The sequence below is a fragment of the Pleurodeles waltl genome, chromosome 5 (assembly GCF_031143425.1).
Source record: "Pleurodeles waltl isolate 20211129_DDA chromosome 5, aPleWal1.hap1.20221129, whole genome shotgun sequence".
Lineage (NCBI taxonomy): Eukaryota > Metazoa > Chordata > Amphibia > Caudata > Salamandridae > Pleurodeles > Pleurodeles waltl.
In genome coordinates, this window is record NC_090444.1 from 1,768,453,105 (window position 1) to 1,768,475,976 (window position 22,872).

General features: G+C 45.6%; 1 protein-coding gene across 2 annotated transcripts in view; it reads right to left on the minus strand.

Moving 5' to 3' along the window:
• The window catches only part of LBR (lamin B receptor), a 489,903-nt gene that overhangs the window by 337,161 nt on the left and 129,870 nt on the right, over positions 1-22,872 (minus strand). For both annotated transcript variants that reach the window (XM_069236198.1, XM_069236197.1), the window contains exon 3: positions 8,784-9,080. In XM_069236198.1, coding sequence (XP_069092299.1) covers positions 8,784-9,080 — 297 coding nt within the window. The remainder of the gene's footprint in view (positions 1-8,783; positions 9,081-22,872) is intronic.

Here is a 22,872-nt window from a genome sequence, read left to right on the forward strand (position 1 = left end):
GTCGAGACGTCGTGGTCGGAGCTCAAACACCAAAGGCAATCGGAATGAGGATCCGTCACCGACATCTTGCCTCCACACTCACGACAAGGCTTAAATCCAGACTTCCTCTGCGACATTATTTCCACAGCGAAAGACTACGCAGCAAGATATACACTGTAACCGCAAGAGTAACAGTTGCTCCCTCGAAGATAACCGTTTCGAATGCACGGAAAAAAGGGAACTGACGTCCGCACGTCGTCGAGGACCTCTTATTGCCTGTATGACGTCAGACGGCGTCGCGTGGGCTAGAGTGACGTCCTCGTCGACGTGCAGAGACTAGTAAGAGGATTTCCGTCGAATGCTGGCGCCATGGGAGTATTCATGAGGTGAGGAATCCACAGGTAGTTGTATCCATCAGAAAGTGTTTTTTAGTTGAATAAAGGAAAAATGGAAAGAAGAAAAACAGAGAGGGAAGGGGAAAAAAGGAAGAGCAAGGGGAAGAATAAAAGGGAAGCGGGGAAGAAAATCTTCCAACTCTTATTTTCTGCATTGATTCGTATTGAGTAAACACTTCCTTCTTCAGGCTGCTTTCATTGCTCCCACTCAAAAGGAGTGATCTCATCTTCTAGGTCTTACTTTGCGACCGACATCCAAGGGATATCATCATTCAATCCTGTGTGGAAAGTATTCAGACGGTAAATCCATTGCAACGCGTTCTATAGGTTTGTGGTCTGCCTATGTACCCACAAAGTCAAGAGTTTCCAATTCAACCCATTTTAAGTCATCAGCAGTGTCAAATTGTCAAAGAATGATTACTCAACCAGTATCTTTACCTTCCCGTATGTCATTCCTACGTAGGGCAAATCACAGGGATATGCTGTATAAAAATTAAAGTCTGGTTTCCTTATTCCACAGCAAAATAATTAGTACATCAAAATTAAACAGTTTGAGTTTATTTTCCCTTTCCCTTCTGTTTCACTGCAATTCAGACTTAGGGTCGCCTTAACATTTCTGCTTGGCTTGACCCTTCCTTATCCTATACAGTGCTAATAAGAGACCCTTGTGTTTTTAACACAACCCTAGGAGGACCTTTGACAACATTTTAGAAGGTGTTTCTACAAACACTTGAACGATTTACATGCAGGTGTTTTTTCTTAATAAGATGAGGTAACCTAGGGTATATGGAAAGACTCTCAGATCACACAGTGTGTGTACATTATTTATATATATATATAATATTTCCATGTATATATATATATATATGGAAAATGTCACTTACCCAGTGTACATCTGTTCGTGGCATGAGACGCTGCAGATTCACATGCTGTGCATTATCCTGCCATCTAGTGTTGGGCTCAGAGTGTTACAAGTTGTTTTTCTTCGAAGAAGTCTTTGAGTCACGAGACCGAGGGACTCCTCCCTTTCGGCTCCATTGCGCATGGGCGTCGACTCCATCTTAGATTGTTTTCCCCGCAGAGGGTGAGGTAGGAGTTGTGAATATACTAAATGTGCCCATGCAATGGAGTAGGTATGTATGTACATAATGTGTATTAAAATAATATTTATTTACAAATTTACAGTTTTTATCCAACTTCTAACGGCTACCGGCTCCCGGGAAGGTGGGAGGGCGCATGTGAATCTGCAGCGTCTCATGCCACGAACAGATGTACACTGGGTAAGTGAGATTTTCCGTTCGATGGCATGTGTAGCTGCAGATACACATGCTGTGCATAGACTAGTAAGCAGTAACCTCCCCAAAAGCGGTGGCTTAGCCTGTAGGAGTTGAAGTTGTCTGAAATAATGTTCGTAATACAGCCTGTCCTACTTTGGCTTGTTGTGTTGTTAACACATATCCACAGTAATGTTTTGTGATTGTATGAGGCGTAGACCATGTGGCTGCCTTACAAATTTCTGCCATAGGTATATTCCCTAGAAAAGCCATTGTGGCACCTTTTTTCCTAGTGGAATGCGCCTATGGGGCAATAGGTAGATCTCTTTTTGCTTTAATATAGCAGGTTTGAATACATTTCACTATCCATCTGGCAATGCCTTGTTTGGATATAGGATTCCCTGCATGAGGTTTTTGGAAGTCTACAAACAATTGTTTTGTTTTGCGAAACTGTTTTGTTCCGTCAATGTAATACATTATTGCTCTTTTATGTCTAATGTATGTAAGGCTCTTTCGGCTACTGAGTCTAGTTGTGGAAAGAAGACTGGGAGTTCCACTGTTTGGTTTAGGTGGAATGGTTATATAACTTTTGGTAAGAATTTGGGATTTGTACGGAGAAACCACTTTATGTTTATGTATTTGTATAAAGGGTTATTGTATAGTAAATGCTTGTATCTCACTTACTCTTCTAGGAGATGTGATAGCTATTAGGAAGGCTACCTTCCAAGTTAAGTATTGCATTTCACAAGAGTGCATGGGTTCAAATGGTGGTCCCATGAGTTGTGTTAATACAATATTGAGGTTCCACGAAGGGACTGGTGGTGTTCTCGGGGGTATGATTCTTTTTATTCCTTCCATAAATGCTTTGATGACTGGGATTCTAAAAAGCGATGTCGAATGTTTAATCTGCAGATAGGCAGATACTGCTGTGAGATGTATTTTAATAGAAGAGAATGCTAGTTTAGATTTTTGTAAGTGTAATAAGTAACTTAAAATGTTTTTTGCAGAAGCATGTAGTGGTTGAATTTGATTATTGTGGCAGTAGTAAACAAATCTTTTCCATTTGTTTGCGTAACAATGTCTTGTAGTAGGTTCCCTAGCTTGTTTAATGACCTCCATACATTCTTGTGTAAGGTCTAAGAGTCCAAATTCTAAGACTTCAGGAGCCAGATTGCTAGATTGAGCGATGCTGGATTCGGGTGTCTGATCTGTTGTTTGTGTTGAGTTAACAGATCTGGTCTGTTTGGTAATTTGACATGAGGTCCAGCAGTGTTGTGTACCACAGTTGGCGAGCCCAGGTTGGTGCTATGAGTATTAGTTTGAGTCTGTTTTGACTCAGTTTGTTTACCAGATAAGGAATGAGTGAGGGAGGGGGAAAAGCATAAGCAAATATCCCTGACCAACTCATCCATAACGCATTGCCCTTGGACAGAGGGTGTGGGTACCTGGATGCAAAGTTTTGGCATATTGCATTTTCCTTTGTTGCGAATAGGTCTATTTTTGGTGTTCCCCAGCGTAGAAAGTAATCTTGTAGGATCTGGGGATGAATTTCCCATTCGTGTGTTTGTTGGTGATCTCGACTGAGATTGTCGGCTAACTGATTTTGAATACCTGGGATGTATTGTGCTATTAGGCGAATATGATTGTGAATTGCCCAATGCCAAATTTTCTGTGCCAAGAGACACAGTTGTGAGGAGTGTGTCCCTCCTTGCTTGTTGAGGTAATACATTGTTGTCATGTTGTCTGTTTTGACAAGAATGTGCTTGTGGGCTATCAGTGGTTGAAATGCTTTCAATGCTAGAAACACTGCCAACAGTTCTAAATGATTTATGTGCAGTAGTTTTTGTTGAATGTTCCATTGTCCCTGTATATTGTGCTGGTTGAGGTGTGCTCCCCACCCCATCATGGAAGCATCTGTTGTGATCACGTATTGAGGCACTGGGTCTTGGAATGGCCTCCCTTGGTTTAAATTTATAGGGTTCCACCATTGAAGCGAGAAGTGTGTCTGGCGGTCTATCAACACTAGATCTTGGAGTTGACCCTGTGCTTGTGTCCATTGTTTTGCTAGGCACTGTTGTAAGGGCCGCATGTGTAGTATTGCGCTTGGGACAATGGCTATGCATGAAGACATCATGCCTAGAAGTTTCATTACAAACCTCACCTGGTATTGTTGGTTTGGCTGCATGTTTAATATTATATTCTGGAACGCTTGTACCCTTTGTGGACTTGGAATGGCAATCGCCTTTTGTGTGTCGAGTGTTGCTCCCAAGTATTGTTGTACTGGGGATGGTTGTAGATGTGATTTTTGGTAATTTATAGAGAACCCTAGTTTGTGTAGAGTTTCTATAACGTATTGCGTGTGAAGAAGGCACTGTTGCTGAGTGCTGGTTTTTATTAACCAATCGTCTAAGTATGGGAATACGTGCATGTGCTGTCTCCTTATATAAGCGGCTACTACTGCAAGACATTTTGTGAATACCCTTGGGGCTGTTGTTATCCCGAATGGTAACACCTTGAATTGGTAATGCACGCCCTGCATTACAAACCTTAAGTATTTCCTGTGAGAAGGATGTATGGGTATGTGGAAATATGCATCCTTGAGATCTAACGTTGACATGTAGTCCTGTTTTTTGAGCAAGGGAATTACGTCTTGAAGTGTTACCATGTGGAAGTGATCTGGTTTGATGTAGAGATTCAGTGTCCTGAGGTCTAATAAAGGTCTCAACGTTTTGTCTTTCTTTGGAATTAGGAAATACAGGGAGTAGACACCTGTTCCTTTTTGATGGTTGGGTACTAGTTCTATTGCTTGTTTTTGTAACAATGCTTGGACTTCTAGCTGTAACAGGTCTAAGTGTTGTTTGGACATATTGGGGGTTATTCCAACTTTGGAGGAGTGTTAATCCGTCCCAAAAGTGACGGTAAAGTGACGGATATACCACCAGCCATATTACGAGTTCCATAGGATATAATGGACTCGTAATACGGCTGGTGGTAAATCCGTCACTTTTCCGTCACTTTTGGGACGAATTAACACCTCCTCCAAAGTAGGAATAACCCCCATTGTGTGCTCTTGAGGGCACATCTGGTGGGAAATTTATGAATTCTATGCAATAACCATGTTGGATAATGGCTAGGACCCATGCGTCCGTAGTTATGTTTGTCCAGTTTTGGTTGTATGCGGTAAGTCTCCCCAACACTGGTGTTGAGTGTTGGGGGTTTGTGACATTGAAGTCACTGTTTGGCTTGAGGTGTTTTAGGGCTTTGGAATTTCCCCCTTGCTTTTGGGAATTGTCCACCCCTGTATGACCCTCGAAACCCTCCTCTCTGGTACTGCCCCTGATATGTGGGTCTGGCTTGTGAGGTGGAAGGCTCTGCGGTTTGGGAACGAAACCCCCCTCTAAACTGTGGTCTTCTAAAAGTGCCTCTGCTTTGTGGGGAGTAGAACGCGCCCATGGCTTTAGCCGTGTCTGTGTCCTTTTTTAGCTTTTCGATTGCCGTGTCCACCTCCGGCCCAAGCAATTGTTCTTGGTTAAACAGCATATTTAGCACAGCTTGCTGGATTTCCGGTTTAAAACCTGAGCTCCGTAACCATGCATGCCTGCAAATGGTTACCGCAGTGTTCACTGTCCGTGCTGCTGTGTCTGCCGAGTCCAGTGCAGACCTTATTTGGTTGTGGGAAATCGCTTGTCCTTCCTCAACAACCTGTTGGGCACGTTTCTGGTGTTCCTTGGGCAAGTGCTGTATTATATGTTGCATCTTGTCCCAGTGTGCCCTGTCGTAGCGAGCCAGTAGAGCCTGTGAATTGGCAATCCGCCATTGATTGGCTGCCTGTGCTGCCACTTGTTTGCCCGCAGCATTGAATTTCCGACTTTCCTTGTCGGGCGGTGGTGTGTCTCCTGATGATTGGGAGTTTGCCCTCTTTCTGGCCGCTCCCACGACTACCGAATCTGGTGTCAGTTGCTGTGTTATAAACACAGGGTTGGTTGGGGGAGGTTTATATTTCTTTTCCACCCTAGGCGTGATAGCGCTGCCTTTCACTGGGTCCTGGAAAACCTGTTTGGCGTGCTTGAGCATGCCTGGGAGCATTGGCAAAACTTGATAAGAGCTGTGAGTGGATGCCAAGGTGTTAAATAAGAAGTCATCTTCTATCGGCTCTGCATGCATTGCTACATTGTGGAAAGTAGCTGCCCTTGATAACACCTGCATATATGCAGTGCTGTCCTCTGGAGGTGACGGTCTTGCCGGTAACAATCAGGACTGTTGTCAGAGACCGGTGCATCACATAAGCCCCATGCATCCGGGTCATCCTGTGTCATCCCAGTGTGTGTTGGTGACTGCATTGGGGGGTGTTGTTACCGGGGACAGCTGTGGTGAGTGCAGTGGAGGAGGCTGTGGCGAAAACCTTGGTGGTGGTGTTTTGTCTCTAGCCACTTTTGGCTGCATTTCTGACTCCTGAAATGCTAGCTTTCTTTTTATTTTTATTGGAGGGAGAGTTTGAATTTTACCAGTCTCTTTCTGGATCTGCAGCCTCCTTTGAGTATGGTCTGGCTCTCCCATACTTAATTCCTGCTTAAATCTGTGCTCTTGCATTTGGCTGGAAAGTCCGTGCTCTTCTGTGTAGGAGCCTATTATCGGCTCCAAGGCTGTCTTTTTCGACACCAAAGGTTTCGGAACGGTCTTTTTCGGGTCCGAGGAAACCTTTTTTACTTTGGGGGTGTCGAACTCTTGGTGTCGAGATGGTTCGGAGCCGGTATATCGACTGGAGTCGGATGTCTTCGGCTGTTGGGAGGCCTTTTTCAGTGCCGATATTTGGTCACCGTGTTTTCGGGTTAAGCCATGGCCTGGGGTGGCATCCCCTTGGCCTTTATAATTTTGGAGTGAGTCTTGGCCGGGGCAGGTTTACTCACAGTTTTTTGCTGTGCCTTCGGTTGCTCACTTTTGGAGTCGTCCGAGTCCGATTCTTGAATGGAGATTCTCTCCTCTTCCTCGACGTCGATCTGTTCGGCTGGTGTCGACGCCAGCTGAAGTCTTCTGGCTCTTCGATCGCGTAGGGTCTTCTTCGATCTAAATGCCCGACAGGCCTCGTAAGTATCCTCCCTGTGTTCCGGTGATAGACACAGATTACGGACCAAGTGTTGGTCTGTATAAGGATACTTCGCGTGGCAATTCGGGCAGAAGCGGAAGGGGGTCCCGTCCATGAGTTTTGACGATGGATGCGGTCGGGCCGACCAGGCCCCGCTGAAGAGTGGAAGCCCCGAAGGGGCGCTGGAACGCTTCTTCTATCGGTGTCGATGTACTAACACTAGACCAGTACCGAGCGCGAACAATACCGTCGAATTTTCCGATAATTAGCAAACTTTCCCGATTCTAAATACGGAGCGAAGAGGAACACATCCGAACACGATGACGGAAAGAAAACAATCTAAGATGGAGTCGACGCCCATGCGCAATGGAGCCGAAAGGGAGGAGTCCCTCAGTCTTGTGACTCGAAAAGAGTTCTTTGAAGAAAAACAACTTGTAACACTCCGAGCCCAACACTAGATGGCAGGATAATGCACAGCATGTGTATCTGCAGCTACACATGCCATTGAACATATATATATATATATATATATATATTTTTTTTTTTTTTTTTTTTTAAATCTTAGGTGTCCCTGTTCATGAGGTCATACCATTTTTAAAGGAGATATTCCAGCTGGACAACATACACGGGCTGGGTGATGTCTCCTAATGACACAGCCAAACAAAAAAATTGGGGGCACTATTTGAAGTTTATAAGTAATACTAAAAAATCTTTTGGGTACACACTATAGAAAATTAGGAGGTAACACAGGAGTATATGATTTAGAGGAATCTGAAATCTGTTAATGACTATTGCGGTTTAATTTGTTTTTTGTTTTTTTGTTTTTAGGGGATTACACTGCATGACCCTTGCTAAACGATTAACAGAACTCACTATACCATAGGGGAAAATGTGTCTTCAGGAACATTAAGGATCTTAGATATTATTGATCCTGAAGAAAGTCACCGACCTCACGACACATGTCGACCTTTTGCTGAATATCTATAAGGATGTGAATGCCTGATTTAGATGCCCCTACACATCTCATATGTTTTTAACCTTGTCTCGGGTCCTGTTGGTCATAATAAAGGAAGTCTTTTTGAAGAACCAAAGACAATTTTAATTTGACACTCACTGCATAGATCCCACAATGCCTCTTACAAAAAATGTTTTACTTTATGGGAGAGGCATGATCCAATGATGAAGCAATTGACTACAAGCACTCCATTGGGAAATATATACCACCAAAGGAAAGGAGTCATTTATTTGAGTAAGAGACCCAAGTGAAAAAAAACAGATAGTGGGTACAATCCTTTGCTTTTTTTTCCTGGTATGAATTCAGGAAGGAGAGTGTACCTCCTGTACAAGCTTCGATCTACCTGTCTTTTGATTTTATTAATATGAATCCCCTGGAAGAAAATTGTGGAGATGGTCTTTTCTTCAACCAAAGCTGATATCAGAGCTATGGAGGATGTTCTTTCTCTAGTCATGTAGCAGAAAATCTGACCTTTGGAATTCTCTAGAAGTCTGAGTATCTGCACCTCGTTATCTCTGGTAATGATCATACAATGATGTACTTAATGCAATGCTAAAAGAGCGTATTTAGTCATTGGTAGTTTAGAATTCCTACCAAGAATTTCCAACCTAATGACTGCGAATAATTCAAGCATATAAATGTATGAACCATCCAATGCAGAAAATCTTGTCATTTTAGAATAATTCAGTCAACCTCATAGCATTCTCTAATTCTGCACTGCACCATAATTAGATGGTACTAAGTCAAACAATAAACATGTAGATCATTAAAATGACTAAAAGACTTGGTAAATGAAGAAACTACTGTTATACATTTAAGCCAATGATCTTAAAGTTTGGATCTGTCTCTTTGCCTGCTACAAAACAAATGTCCTTTGCACCTAAAAGGTTGCAACACTGATTCATAATCAATCTCACTCAAACACACAAACATCCATGATGCCCTTTTACCCTACAAACGTGCCTGTCTAATTTGCCATCATGTCAAGTAAACATAATTTGCATACTTTGATAATATTAATAAATTAATTGTGGTACCAATGGTGTTAAGTTCATTTCCGAAAAGTCTTCTTTTGTAATCTCTTTTATGATATGTCCACTTTGGTAAGATGAACTATATGAAAGTATTGATGGTTGATCGGATAAAGGGAGTTTGACAGGAGATCGACTTTTATCCGGTGAATGACGCCTGCCTGGAGAACGACGTGTACCAGGAGAAGAACGTTGACCTGGAGAAGGCCCTCTGCCAGGAGATCGCGATCGAGAGCGGCTTCCACTTCGAGATGGTGAGTTGGAAGCAGAACCTTTTTTCTTGGTTTTAAAAGAAGATATAGCCTGAAAAAAAGAAGGTATAGACAACAGTTCAACATACTTTGAGTTTTGATGGTTTGTCAGCTTTTATAATATTTGGTCAAGGCCCTACTTTTGATTTCACATGACACTTACCATTTTTCATATAAATTGGCAAAATGACAAGGAATAACGTAGAAGAACATAATTTAAATTATTTCCTAAGATGTGGAGACAATCTTGGTAAGAGCGTACGGGAGGATGGTTAAAGTTACATCAGTATAGGCAGGATAACTTTCGGACAATGAAGAAGAACAAGTTACTTATCTTCTTTTTTTGGTGGATACAGTACCTACCTGTGGATTCCTCACTTTTTGAATATCCCAAATGTGCCACCATTCCACAGAAGCATTTCTTCATAGCTTCCCACGTTGATGAGGACATCATAATGTCACGGCTCCGCACAAGACTCCGTCTGACATCTTCGGAGACATAGGAAGCCCTCGCTGGGATGCTGACGTCAGTTTCCATCCACTTTTATTTTTATTCCTTTGAGGCGAACGGGTGAAATCAGCATCATAAATACCACATCTTGTTGTAAACTTCATCATACAAATAGATTTCTTTTTGGTATATAAAATCAATCAACGGAGAGGCAGGTGGGTCAGTGAGAAATCCACAGGTAGATACTGTACACATCAGAAAAAGCATTACCGAAGGTAAGTAACTTGTTCTTCTGATGGATACATATACCAGTGGATTTCTCACCTTTTGAACAGAATCCCCAAGCAGCCCTGCACTCGGAGATGGGTGCCTGTCTGCTTGTACCAACAAATCTTGCAAAACAGAATGAGCAAAGTGACCATCTATGCTCACTTTGGAGTCTAAGCAATAGTGCTTTGCAAAGGTGTGGAGGGTGGCCCAAGTTGCCTCTTTTCAAATGTCAATCATGGTGCACTCCTAACTAAAGCGGAAGTGGAAGATTTAGCTCTAGTGGAATGAGCTCTAATACATTCAGGAGGCTCTTTGTTCATCATGGCGTAGCAGATCTTTATGCAGAGGATGATCCACCAGGACAAAGTCCACTTGTGCACAGCCTTGCCTTTCATCTTTCCTATGTAGCCGACAAACAATTGATCTTCCAGCCGGCGATAATGTGTCCTCTCAATATAGAAGCTCAAAGACCATTTAGGGTCCAGGCAATGGAGCCTTTCCTCCTCCTTAGAAGGATGGGGAGGAGGATAGAAAGTAGGAAGGGTGATAGACTGGCTTAAGTGGAACGCCAGGAAAGCAGGCCTGCTTCTCAATACCAACTTATCTGTACAAAAAGTCGTGAAGGGGGGATTTAACACTTAACACTTGCAACTCACTAACATGTCAAGCCAACGTTATGGAAAACAGAAAGACAGTTTTAAACATGAGAAGTCTCAAAAGACAACTATGAAAGGCTTCAAATGGAGTACCTATAAAATAAGTCAGTACAAAATTAAGATCCAACAGAGGCACGATAAAGGGAGTGGGAGGTTACTTATTAGTAAGTCCCTTAATAAGCTTTAGCACTATAGGGGAATTAAACCGGGAAGGGTGGTCGGATAAACAAAGGAAAGCTGAAAAGGCAGAGAGACATCCACTTAACCTTGCTGCACCAGGGAAAGCGCAAAACATAAAATGTCAGATAAACAGGCTTTTAAGGGGTCAATAGAATTTTCCTCACATCACTTTAGAAATTTAGCCCATCTGCCAGCGCACACTGACTTGGTGGAGTGTGTCCTGGCTGACAAAATAACATCCACCATGTCAGGGGTGAGGGAAAAGAACTTCAATTCCACTGTTTAATCTGGGCATGAAGGTGCAGGCTCTTGAGATGGGGAACATAGAACCTGCCCCTTCGACTGAGAGAGGAGGTTTTCCCTGTGAGCAAGACTAAGCCAAGGGCACAGTGAGAGGTGAAGGTCTGTGTACCACACCCTTCTCAAAAATCGGGGCTATTAATATGACTTGGGCCCGGTCTTGGCAAATCTTCCTCAGAACTCAAGGAATCAGAGGTATGGGGGGGAACGCATAAAGCGGCTGAGAGCCCCAGTCTAACTGAAAAACGCACCCCAATTTCACCTGCATCAGATACTGGAGGCTGCAGAATGATAGGCGCTGTGCGTTCTCGCGAGTGTCAAACAGCTCTATCTGAGGGGTCACCATAGCTAGAAGATGTGAATCACCACCTCCAGATGAAGACACCACTTGTGATCGGCTGAAAAATATCACCTGAGACTGACCACACGTACGTTCAGAACTCGGGCCAAGTGATTTGCTCTACTGCAAATTAGATGGTCCTGAGCCCAGGACCAGAGTCATAGAGCCTCTCTGCAGAGAAGATACAGCACTACACCTCCTTGTTTGTTTATGTATCACATTGTGGTAGTATTTTCTGTCAGGATCTGCACTGAGTGACCACCAATATAAGGGAGGAAGGCCTTGAGAGCCAGACGTATTGCCTGCAGTTGCAACAAATTGATATGTAAGAACTGTTCCTCTGGAGACCAAATTCACTTGTTCTCCGGATCCCCCAGGTGTGCTCTCCACCCTAAAGTGGAGATGCCCGTTATCACCGTGGCCCCGAAGGTGGAGGACAAAACGGCTTCCTTTGCGACAGACTGTTGTCTACACCCCACCATCGAAGATCCACTGCAGTGTCTCTGGAGATTCTGACTGACTCTGAGATCTCCGTTGTGTTGAAACCACTGCTTGTAGAGGCACCATTGTAGGGCCCTCACATGCCAGTGTGCATGGGTGACCAACAGAATGCAGAAAGCAATCAGACCAAGCAGGGGTAAGATCTTCAGGACTGGAACCATCACTCCATTCTGAAGCATCGGAATCAGAGCCTGAATGTCTTGAATCTTCTGAGAAGGAGGGTAGGCACAATTCACTGTGGTGTCCAGTACTGCCCCTATGAACACGGCGCGCTGAGGGGGCTTCAGGTGAGACTTGGGCATGTTTATGAAAAAGCCCAGGTTGTACAAGAACTGAGTTATCAACTTCAAGTGATGCATTACCAACTCTGGAGACTCAGCTTTGAGCAGCCAATCAGCCAAGTAAAGGAATACACTGGTATTCCCCACCTTCTGAGATGTGCTGCGACCACTACTATCACCTTTGTGAAGACTTGAGGTGCAGAAGTAAGATCAAACGGAAGGACTGCAAACTGGTAATGTTGTGACCCCCGCCGTGAAGCAGAGATACTTCCTGTGCGATTGAAGAATAGGAATGTGAAAATAAGCATCCTGCAAATCAACTTAAACCATCCAGTCTTCTTGGTCGCGCGAGAAGCACCTGTGCCAGGGTCAGCATTTTTAATTTTTCCTGTTTGAGGAACCAATTCAAAACCCTGAGGTCTAGGATTGGACATAAACGACTGTCCTTTTTGGAACTCAGGAAATAATGTGAGTAACATCACAAATCCATTCCTGCTCCAGAACCAACTCCACTGAGTCCTTTAGAAGTAGGGTTTGGACCCCCTGTTGAAGTAACGGAAGATGTTCTTCTGAACAAAAAGTTTGTTCGGGAGGAAAGGAAAGACTCCTAGAAATGTAGGGCATACCCATTTTCTACAATACTCAACACCCAAACGTAAGATGTTATGGACCTCCACTATTCTGGAAAAAAAATACAACCTACCTCCCACAGGTAAAGCATGCTCAAAGATGGAGGTGTGTGGCAAAGCGAGCGAACATGGGGAGCGCACTAGCTTTACTCTCCATGCCCACCAACCTGTTATTCTGCGCAGACCCTGGTCGAGAGATAGCATCAGGCTACCTGATGACTCCTAGCTGCTCTGATAGCGCCACGGCAGCGCAACTGTAAACACTGTGGGCTCAAGGCCGCTGTCACCAGACACTGCAGCTTCCTGAGAAGTCAGCTGCCTCTCCCACACCAGACTAGTAATACTCCTTGCCTCGAGGCTGCTACATGCGGCACCCATTGATAACAACGGTGTCGCTGGGCCATTGGAGCAGTCATGCCCATCTGGAGACCTGATCATCCTTGCGGTCCAGCCTGGACTCCTCTGAAGCCACCTAGCCGATGCTTGAACTCGAGCCATACTTACCCAGGTAAACTACTGTGAACCCCCTACCCACCCACCCCTGGGCAACTCACCCTGCTTGACACTATACTGCCTCCACCCATGGTCTTGAAATACCTACACCCGTGCCTCCTTCCCTAGGAGGAATTGGTACAAGGTGGGGGTGGGGTGGTGGGTGTGAGGTTTGGGGGGGGGTCACTCTTTGGAGTGACGGCCTATCAGGAGGGGTCTCTCACATCAGCTACCTGGCCTACCTAGTCAGATGCTCCCAGAAGAGACTGCTCATCTTGGTTTTAAGATGGCAGAACCAAGTGCCCACCTGGAGGAGCTCTGGGCACCATTCGAAGGGTGGAGCTGGACAGGGGAGTGGACTCTTCCTTTTCCTTTCCTTTCCTTTCCTTTCCTTTGTATGGTTCGTGCCAGAGTAAGGACCAGTGGTCCCTGGACTGGTGCAAAACGGATTATGCAAGGAGGGCACCAAATGTCTCCTTCAAAGCAGTCCGGTGGTGTGGGGAGGCTACCCCTCCCCACCCAGTAACACATATATCCAAAGGAGAGGAGGTTGCACCCCTCTACTACAGGAAATCCTTTGTTCTGCTGTCTCCTACTCAAGCTGGTCAAGCAGCAGGAGGGCAGAATCGTGTCTGAGGGGCTGCAGCAGTACGGGCTGCCCACAGACCCTAGAAGACTAGTAGGAGCACATCTGGGGGATTCTCCAAGGAACCCTCAGGGTATATTGAATCATGCCATCTACAATGGAATCAGTATAGTGTTATGATTCCGACATGTTTGATACCAAAGATGCCCAGGTTTGGAGTTACCATTATGTAGCTGGACCACAGAGTAAAAAGTGCCAAGAGAACCAAATTTAGAAGAGAAAGCACAATCACTGGGCCCGTGATTAGCAGGATCCCAGTGAAAACAATTTAAGCACAGTGACATCAGGCAAAAAGTGGGGGTAACCATGCCACAACTAGGGGACTTTCCTACACTGACCCACCCACAACGGTAGAAACGATAATCTAGCTCCTCCGCCTCTACCCGCAGGTTGTGCCCCTCCCACCCCTTCTCCTTCTCAGTTACATATGACACGCAACATCTGCCTATACAATTCCATACAATTCTATCCGCCGACTATCAGCTTCTCCTCCTCAGGTGCCCAGGCTGTCGCACCCTGACACCTTCCATTACAACCCACAGGGTGGTTAGCTCTGCCACCCCTTACCCTAGTTCCCTGGCTGCCTCCTGCGCATTGCGATTTGTCCTTACTGTTCGGTGGTTTGGGCGTCCTGCCTGTTGGGGAAGGCTTGATTTGTTTATAGGTGACCTTTCTTAGACTGCCCTATTCCACCCACACCTTCATGTCATCAGATTACCTGGCGCCCAAATCATTCCTACCATAAAGGGGATGCGGCGGAGGGTCACAGAGGCACCCAGTCTCACCACACATCTCCTGAGCAAAACCACAACTCACCATGCCGATAGTAACATGTAACACAACCACTATCTTCCTTACACGTAAGGTCAAGGGCATGCATACCGCCCGGAAACGCTACTCTGTCTACTCCTATATCAAATGTCAACACCCACATACAGTCTTTCTGAAGGAGACTCCTACGACATCTGCAGAATTGGCACGACTACAAAAGTGTTGGCTCAACTCCATATATGCAACCACATACTCAGCACATGCCAGGGGAGGCTTAGTTTGAATTCGCCATGGAACCCCTTTTTTACACGCTTGACATTATCACAGACAAGGGAGGCAGGCACGACTTCATTGATGGATGTCTAAATAGCACCCCAGTACTAAATCGGAGCATATATGCACCAAATATAAATCAGGACGCCTCATGGACCTCAATGTCCACAGTCTTGGCCCAAAACACCCACGTTCCCTGAATACTGGGAGGACATTACAACGGTGTCCTTGATGTTGATCGTAACTGCGGTCACCCGCGACTCCCCTGTATCCCCTCCCCAAATCTACTGACATCTAGTCCTACAGAGTGGAGACAAAGTTGGTCACTTGTGGACACCTGGAGGTCCCTCAATCCTACGGCCCAAGTTTACTCCTTTGATTTCCCACCCCATGATCTGTATGTGCGTCTGGTTCGCACACTCTGCTCCCATTCCCTTACCCCCACCCTCCTACAGGGGGACTGTTTAGGGAGAGTGGTCTCCGACCACAAAGCCCGTGTTCTGGACATTCACTGGGGAACCCCCTCGGTCAACACATGGCGTCTTCCCGCATGAGTGTCTGGAAGATCCGGTATTCCAGGAAACTCAGGCTACCCATATCCGTGTCAATTTCAAAATGAACGTGGGCACTGTTTCTAACAGGCTCCTCAAATGGGACACGTTTAAGGTTGTCACCCACAGCCATTACCTTCAGGAGATTGTCTGATGGTTGAGTATTAGACAGGGAAATCGAGGAACTCTAACACCGTATACCTTCATTAGAAAGCTGGACTGAGCACAACCCCTCTTGCCTTCCTGTGCTGCTAGATACCAAGCCGCAACACGCCTCCCTTTTGGAACGCCTCCATTGCTAAAATGTCACCTCCTGCACAACCAGAAAGCACATGGAAGAGGAAAAGTCAGGAAACCTTCTTGCCTGGCTCATTGGCCAGGAAAAGAGAGAGCCCCCCCCCCATCCTCGAATTGCAATCTCCCGCTGAGACACTATTATGCACACAATCAGACATTCTATCCACCTTCCACAAATATCAATACTCTGTGTATCACACGCAAGGGGTGACCCCTTAGGCAGCAATCACAGCATTACTAGACCCTCTTCCTCTGCCACAGATTGACTCTACCACCCAGACGACGCTGAATACTCTCCTTATCTCAGACGACGTAAAACAGGCAATGTGGGGCCTACCCAATTATAAAACCCCTTGCTTAGAAGGCTTGATGATAGGATATTATGACACATTTGCTGACAACCTTTCCCTCATCCTAGCAACCATGCACAACATGGCCCTGCGGCTCAGCCACCTACCATCCTTACTCCGGGAATCGCTCCTGGTCTCGATTCTGAACCCTGGCCACGACCCTACGAGTGTATCGCCCTACCGCCCATCCCCATACTAGGGACCGGCAATAAAATCCTGTGGAAGATCTTAGTCGCCAGGTACGCAATGGTCCTACCAGATCTTATACACCAAGAACAAAATGGATTTGAACTAGGCTGATGTACATCCCATAACCTGCACAGGCTGTTTCATTTACAACAGCAAGTCCGGGACAGGTTTCTGCCGGATCCTCGACCTGGAAAAGGCCTTTTACACCCTGATTGATCCTACCTTTTCCACATCCTCGGACAGGTGGGAGTAGGTCCCCATCTACTGGCCTACATCAACTCTTATATACTGAGCCGCTGTCCAGGGAATGGGCGGGGCATCTTATATCTGATGTACTTGAGATCGAACGCAGAATGCAACAGGACTGCCCCCTTTCGCCGCTGCCTTTTGCGATGGCTATGGAACAGCTACCATCCCTGCTTGGTCTGAGCAGAGACCAAAGGGGCATACTCCTCACGGACAGAACACATGCTGTCTCACTCTACGCAGATGACCTTCTCCTATAGCTGTGTGACATCTGGGTAGCTCCCACTTGGTCCTATCTGCCCTCTGGTCCTCTGCAGAGGTTTTGGGATTCCAGGTAAACTGGAGTAAATAAATCATCGATATACTCACATCACCCCACCCTCCCTCTAACTGTCCAGATCATAGACTGTCTCTCTCTCTCTCTCCTGGAACGCTTCCACAATGCGCTATTTGGGTGTCCACCTATATCACTCCCCTCCAGACCTGTATGAGGGAAACCTGTGCCCAGTACTGACTTCGCTGAAATCCCTGGTCTCCTTCTGGGCCAAACTGCCCTTGGCCACCACACGACCCACTGCATTATCAAAAATGATAATGCTGCCCCATCTCCTCTATTAATGCTAACTTTCCAGTGACCCCTCCCAGAACATCCTTTAACGAACTAGATTCCTTAGTCATTTTACTTATTTGGGACGGAGGGTTGCTCTGAAGAAACTACAGCTGCCGGCCGGGGAGGGAAGCCTGAGGGACCCCTCCTTCAAACTGTACTCTCTGGCTGCCCAACTCCAATGGAAACAACCTCAGAGACTCCACTCCACCCCGACACCAAAACCCCCGCCCGCCAAACCCTGCATCCATCAGAGACCTCCTTCTTCCAGGACCAGAGAAGAGCCTGCCATTCTCCCTCCAAGTAAATGTGGGCCGCAGACGTATCCATCGACTCTCCTCTCTTATGCTACACTCCCAATACACCACAAGGTTCCCCCTGGTGTATTTCCCTAACTACCCAGGCACCTACACCACCAGCATCCTGCAGCAATGGCACAACAGCTCGATCACTAAGGTCGGAGACTTGTTCTCAGACAGTCATCTCCTCTCATTCCCTCAACTCCAGACGGGCTATGACCTGCCTCTAGGGCAATTTCTCACATCACCACCTCCACTACACTTTTTTTTTTACTTAGGGGAATCAGAGATGAAAAATCCCCCACACAAGCAGCACACCTTGCTGACCATGGGGAAAGGAAGCTGCCTTATTAAGTAGCTCAATAAGGGCCTCTGAAGCCACACTAATGTATCACTCTCTCCTCTCCATGCTATCTGGGAGGAAAAAGTGAGAAGGGCCTTCAACGACAAAGAATAAGCCAGGGCATTGGAACGTCCACACATTGTTCCCAGAAACGCATGCTTTAAGAACATACAATTCCACATCCTACATCAGGCATATCTCACTCCATCACAACTCAAGAAACACTTCCCCATGGCGAACCTGGCCTGTTCACCCTGTCACACACTATACGCAAACCTCCGTCATATGCTGTGGACACGCCCTGCATTGTCAGCCTTCTGGCATGGACTCCATGCTACCCAGCATGAGGTCACAGGACTCACTGATCTCAACTCCTAGGAGGGCTGTGCCGTGGGCATGTTTAAGCAACAGAAGAGCCAGGTTTTCCGTACTCGCTTTGCCAACCTGAACATCATACAAGCGAAACGCTAGCTAAGCGCACAATTACACTACACTTGAAGGCTCCAGAGGCACCCCTCCCATGGGGGCCTGGCATGGGGCAATGAGAAAATGGAGGGGGGCGGAGGGTGCTGCTCTCCACCAGGAAGAGGCCTAACAGATTTGATGACGTGCAAAATCCCCACCATGGGATACTATGTTCATGGAATTTAACCACCTTACAGCCCCCCACCGCACCCACACACACACACACATACACGACAAACAATCTGTTCCCAAGACCCCACACATTGCTACAGACTGTATAATCCACTATCCACATTAAAGAAGTTCATTCGGGTGATGCTTCTATGTGATTATTTTCTATTTTCCACATCTCCTGCCCTTTGTTTATAAAATCAATAAAGAGAATGTTTTAAAAAGAAAAGCATACTTCAAGATGGCAGAATTAGGGCTGCTTTCTTGAGACATTGGAAAGGGGAGAAGAGGAAGAGGAGGAGGAGGAAGGCTGATAGGAAGCTCCAGCTCCAGGCTGCTTTCCACAGCTCCGCCCTCTATAGCTTCTATAGAGGGGATTCTTTTGCTGTTGTTGTTGCTGCTGATATTGTCTTCCTCAAAAGGAAAAGGATCTTCCGAATCCTCTAAACTTCTGAAACAGTGTATAATCGTTGGGTTGTGTTTGCCGGCCCAGAGATCTTGCCCTTGCCTTACGCTCTTTGAACCTCTCCAAAGCCAAGTCGGCTTTAGCAGCAAACAATTATGTCCCATCAAATGGAAGGTCTAACAAGGTGATTTGTACGTCAGGAGAAAAACCATACCCCCTTAAACAAGAGTGTCTCCTCAAAGCAACTGCGGTCCCCATTGCTCTTGCCACAGAGTCAGCAGTGTCCAGACCTGACTGTGTGACCTGGTGTGCAGCAGCTTGACCATCGTTTAGGAGTTCAGCAAAATGGCCTTGGACATATTCTGGCAATTTTGGAACTACCACTTTAGCAGACTCCATCACAGCATGCAGGCAACGACTTAACAAACATGTTGCATTAGTAGGTTTTAAGGCTATACCACATGAAGAGAACACCTTCTTTGCTTCCCACCCAGGAGTCAATCTGAAAGAACAAGAGGCCTGCATGACCACACGCTCAGATGTGGGATGTAAAATCAAACACAAAAGGTCTCCTACAGCCAGCTCGTACCTCCTTGCAGTCGGCCGAGAGCCAGCAGGGGAAGTCATAGGCTTCTGCCAGATATCCTGGATTGGCTCTGTCAATGCATCATTGAAAGGAAACAATGGTGCAGAAGAATAAGGGAATGTCAATAACTTTGACTTAAGTACAGTTGTGGGCAATGGCAAATCCAACATCTCAGCTGCCTTTTATATAACAGAATGTTAGGACATGATTTCAGGTGGAGGGATACCATTTGGAGATAATAAGCTCCAATGCAGGTGAAGTGTCCAGCCCACTTGCTATGTCTAACCCCTCAAAAGCAGGGTCCAGGTGAATTATCTCCCTATCACCTCCATTCAAGGCATACTGTTCCTCCTCTAGAAGTCTCTGAGCCTCTCTTCTAGATCTCTGCCTTGACTTCATCATCGGCAAAGTCAGTAATGGCAACAGTCACGTCGGTAACAGTGTCGGCAATTCCAACAACGGTGCCAGTGACTGAGAACCTTGGGCCGAAAGAACAGACTGTGAATGATGCAACGTCGCAGCTACTTCAACTGACGTCAGAGAAGGACGAGCCGGCAGCAGTGTTGACAAAACTTGTTTGATCGGCAAAGTCAACCACCTCAGCACTGGATGAGGCCAGGACTCCTGAGGCATAGGTACAAAAGACATAAAGGGACCTTGCTGGTACAGAGCTGGGAATCCACACAGCGAATGACAGAGGGCCTGCAGGCGCACCAGATGGAGTCAATGCCCTTGCAAAGATGCCATACATAGCATTCAGAAAACTCAAGGGATCTGTCCCTTGAGCTGGCACTACTGGATAACTCTGCTCCTGAGTTGAAGCAGTAGCTTCAGAGAATAAGCCATTGACGAACGCCGCAAGAGGAATAACACCACTTCTTCTAGTGTTTTCTCTTCATTGACTTTGAAGAGTGGGGCAGCAGTGACTTCGACCGAGGCCGAGACTTCCAACAACCTCTTTTTTCTTGTTGTCTTGTCCATAAACAGCTTCGCCTCCCGTTCCTTTAATGCCTTTGGGTTCATTTTTTGACACAATGAACAGGTCTCTACATCATGATCCAGACTTAGGGGGTTATTACAACTTTGGAGGAGGTGTTAATCCGTCCCAAAAGTGACGGTAAAGTGACGGATATACCACCAACCATATTACGAGTCCATTATATCCTTTGGAACTCGTAATACGGCTGGTGGTATATCCGTCACTTTGCCGTCACTTTTGGGACAGATTAACACCTCCTCCAAAGTTGTAAAAACCCCCTTAAAAACCTAAGGCAATCGTCATGCGGGTCAGTAATGATCATCCAAGCGTCACATTCCATACACGGCTTAAATGCAGGCTTCCATGGAGGAGACATTTTTCTTCCAACAGCAAAGTTGCAATTCTAGGGAAAAACTATAGAAGGAGGCCTACAATGTAACTGAGAGCTACTGAAAAACCGTTAATTGTCAAAGGCACAGAAAAAAAGGAACGTCAGACAGAGTCATGTGCGGAGCCGTAGCATTATGATGTCCTCGCTAATGTGGAGAGCTTTGAAAAAAAGTTTCTGTGGAATGCTGGTGCACTGGCGATCTTCAAAAGGTGATAAATCCACAGGTAGCTGTGCTAACCATCACTCAAATCATAATGGAAATGAACTGAAAATCAGATTCAGAGAGGCAAACAAGACTACAATATATCATCTAATATTGGAGAGCACCTGAATAGACAAAACTATCTTAATAGGGCTTGAGGAACACACCATACTCGGATATGAAATGAGTTACTTACATGTAACTCCAGTGTTGGTATCTTTCAAATATTCACATGCTAGAATCATTAAGCATTGTCAGGGTGGGAATCACCAGTTAATTTAAACAGTTTTAAAATGATGAACAACAGTGTTTGTTTGGTAGCAACCCCAACTCATTTGAAACAACCCACCCTTCTGGCAATGGGTTGGAGGTACTTGGCTTTCCTACACCCGCTGCGTCCCACTGTAGCTCAGATTTCATAGCACAAGTGTAAGTAGAGTACTTAACAGAATTGAACTTCTGACTAGGGAGGCGGGAGAGTCGCATGTGAATATTTATAATACACCAACACTGAAGAAGAAGAGTTATACATTTATAACTTCTTCTCCCGAATTGGAACTTGCATGTATTCACATGCTTGAATCAGAACAGCAAACTGTACATAACAGAATAAAGCGAGGCATTAGGGTCGGGGGACTGTCTGTCTCACTGCTAAGATGGCTGCTGCGTTCATATTCAGGCAGTAGAGCTTGATGAATTTGTGTCTGTTCTTCCAGGAGACTGCCTGGCAGATGTCTGGAAAAGGTACACCATCACAAATTGCAGCAGTCTTTTGCCTATTCCTGGCTGAATGCACCCTCACTCTGACCTGAAGTAGATGCTTTGCTTTGTTGTGGCAGAAGGTGATGCAGGCAAACAGCCAACATGCTGTGTTTGGACCGGGGTCGGCCTCTTCTGGTACGCCTGAAGGATACAAACATTTGGGTCAGGAGGACGTATGTCTTATCTTGTCCATGTAAAATCTAATGCACCTGTGCACATCCAATGAGTGCTAAGAATTTTCGGCTGACGTTGCAGGATTTGTAAAAAAGGATTAGTGTTCGGTATGACTTTGTATTGCGGAGAAAAAGCTCCTTTACGGTAATGCTTGCAAGTACCCTACTTTTCTTGTCAATGCCAGGACTAAAAGAAGTGCTGTCTTCTAAGAGATACACTTTAGATGTGCTGAATTTGTTTTGTTCTAAAGGAGAAAGCATAAATTGGCTTAAGACTCTGTCAAACTCCCAACTCATTAGACAGTACTGTATTGGAGATAATGCCCCATATAGTCCCTTCATAAATTGCTTTATGACCCATTGTGAAAATAGTTACTGAGGGGTTTTCTGTCTCTTAAATCACTAGATTGCTACCAGATGTATTCCTACTGATGAAAATTTGAGGCTATTCTTGGACATGTCTAGCAAGTATGGAAGCACGTGACAGAGCAGTATGGACACTAGGTTTCTCTTTACACCAAACACAGAAATACTTCCATATAGCATTGTATGTCTGCATGGTTGCTGGTGCTCATACCTGCACCTACACTGTCCTGCAGTCATCCAGAATGTCTGAAAGGTACCAGACCGTAAATCTTAATGTCTATAGGTCATGATGGAGTATTACTCCATGGTGCCAGGAGAAGAACCTGGGATCCATCTTCAAAAGGTATCGTTGGATATGTGGACAGTATCTGGAGTTTGCTACTGATGTGGCCCTTCAAGAACTTCTTGGCACATTTGTTGCACAACTCAGAGTCGAGTTGGAGTCCAGACACCACAGACTGACCTCATGAGGGCCGGTCACGAACATCTGTTTTTTGCAGTGCTTACACGGTTTGAACTATATCCCTTTAGGAGGGGACACGTCCTAGCACAATCTTTTAAGACAAATTTTGTAAAGTCTGATAGAATTCAGGAGAGGACGCTCCAGTTCCGCGTCCAAAGAAGCAGGCAGAAAGGAACTGACTTTAGTGCAGTTATGTAGAGGCCTCAGT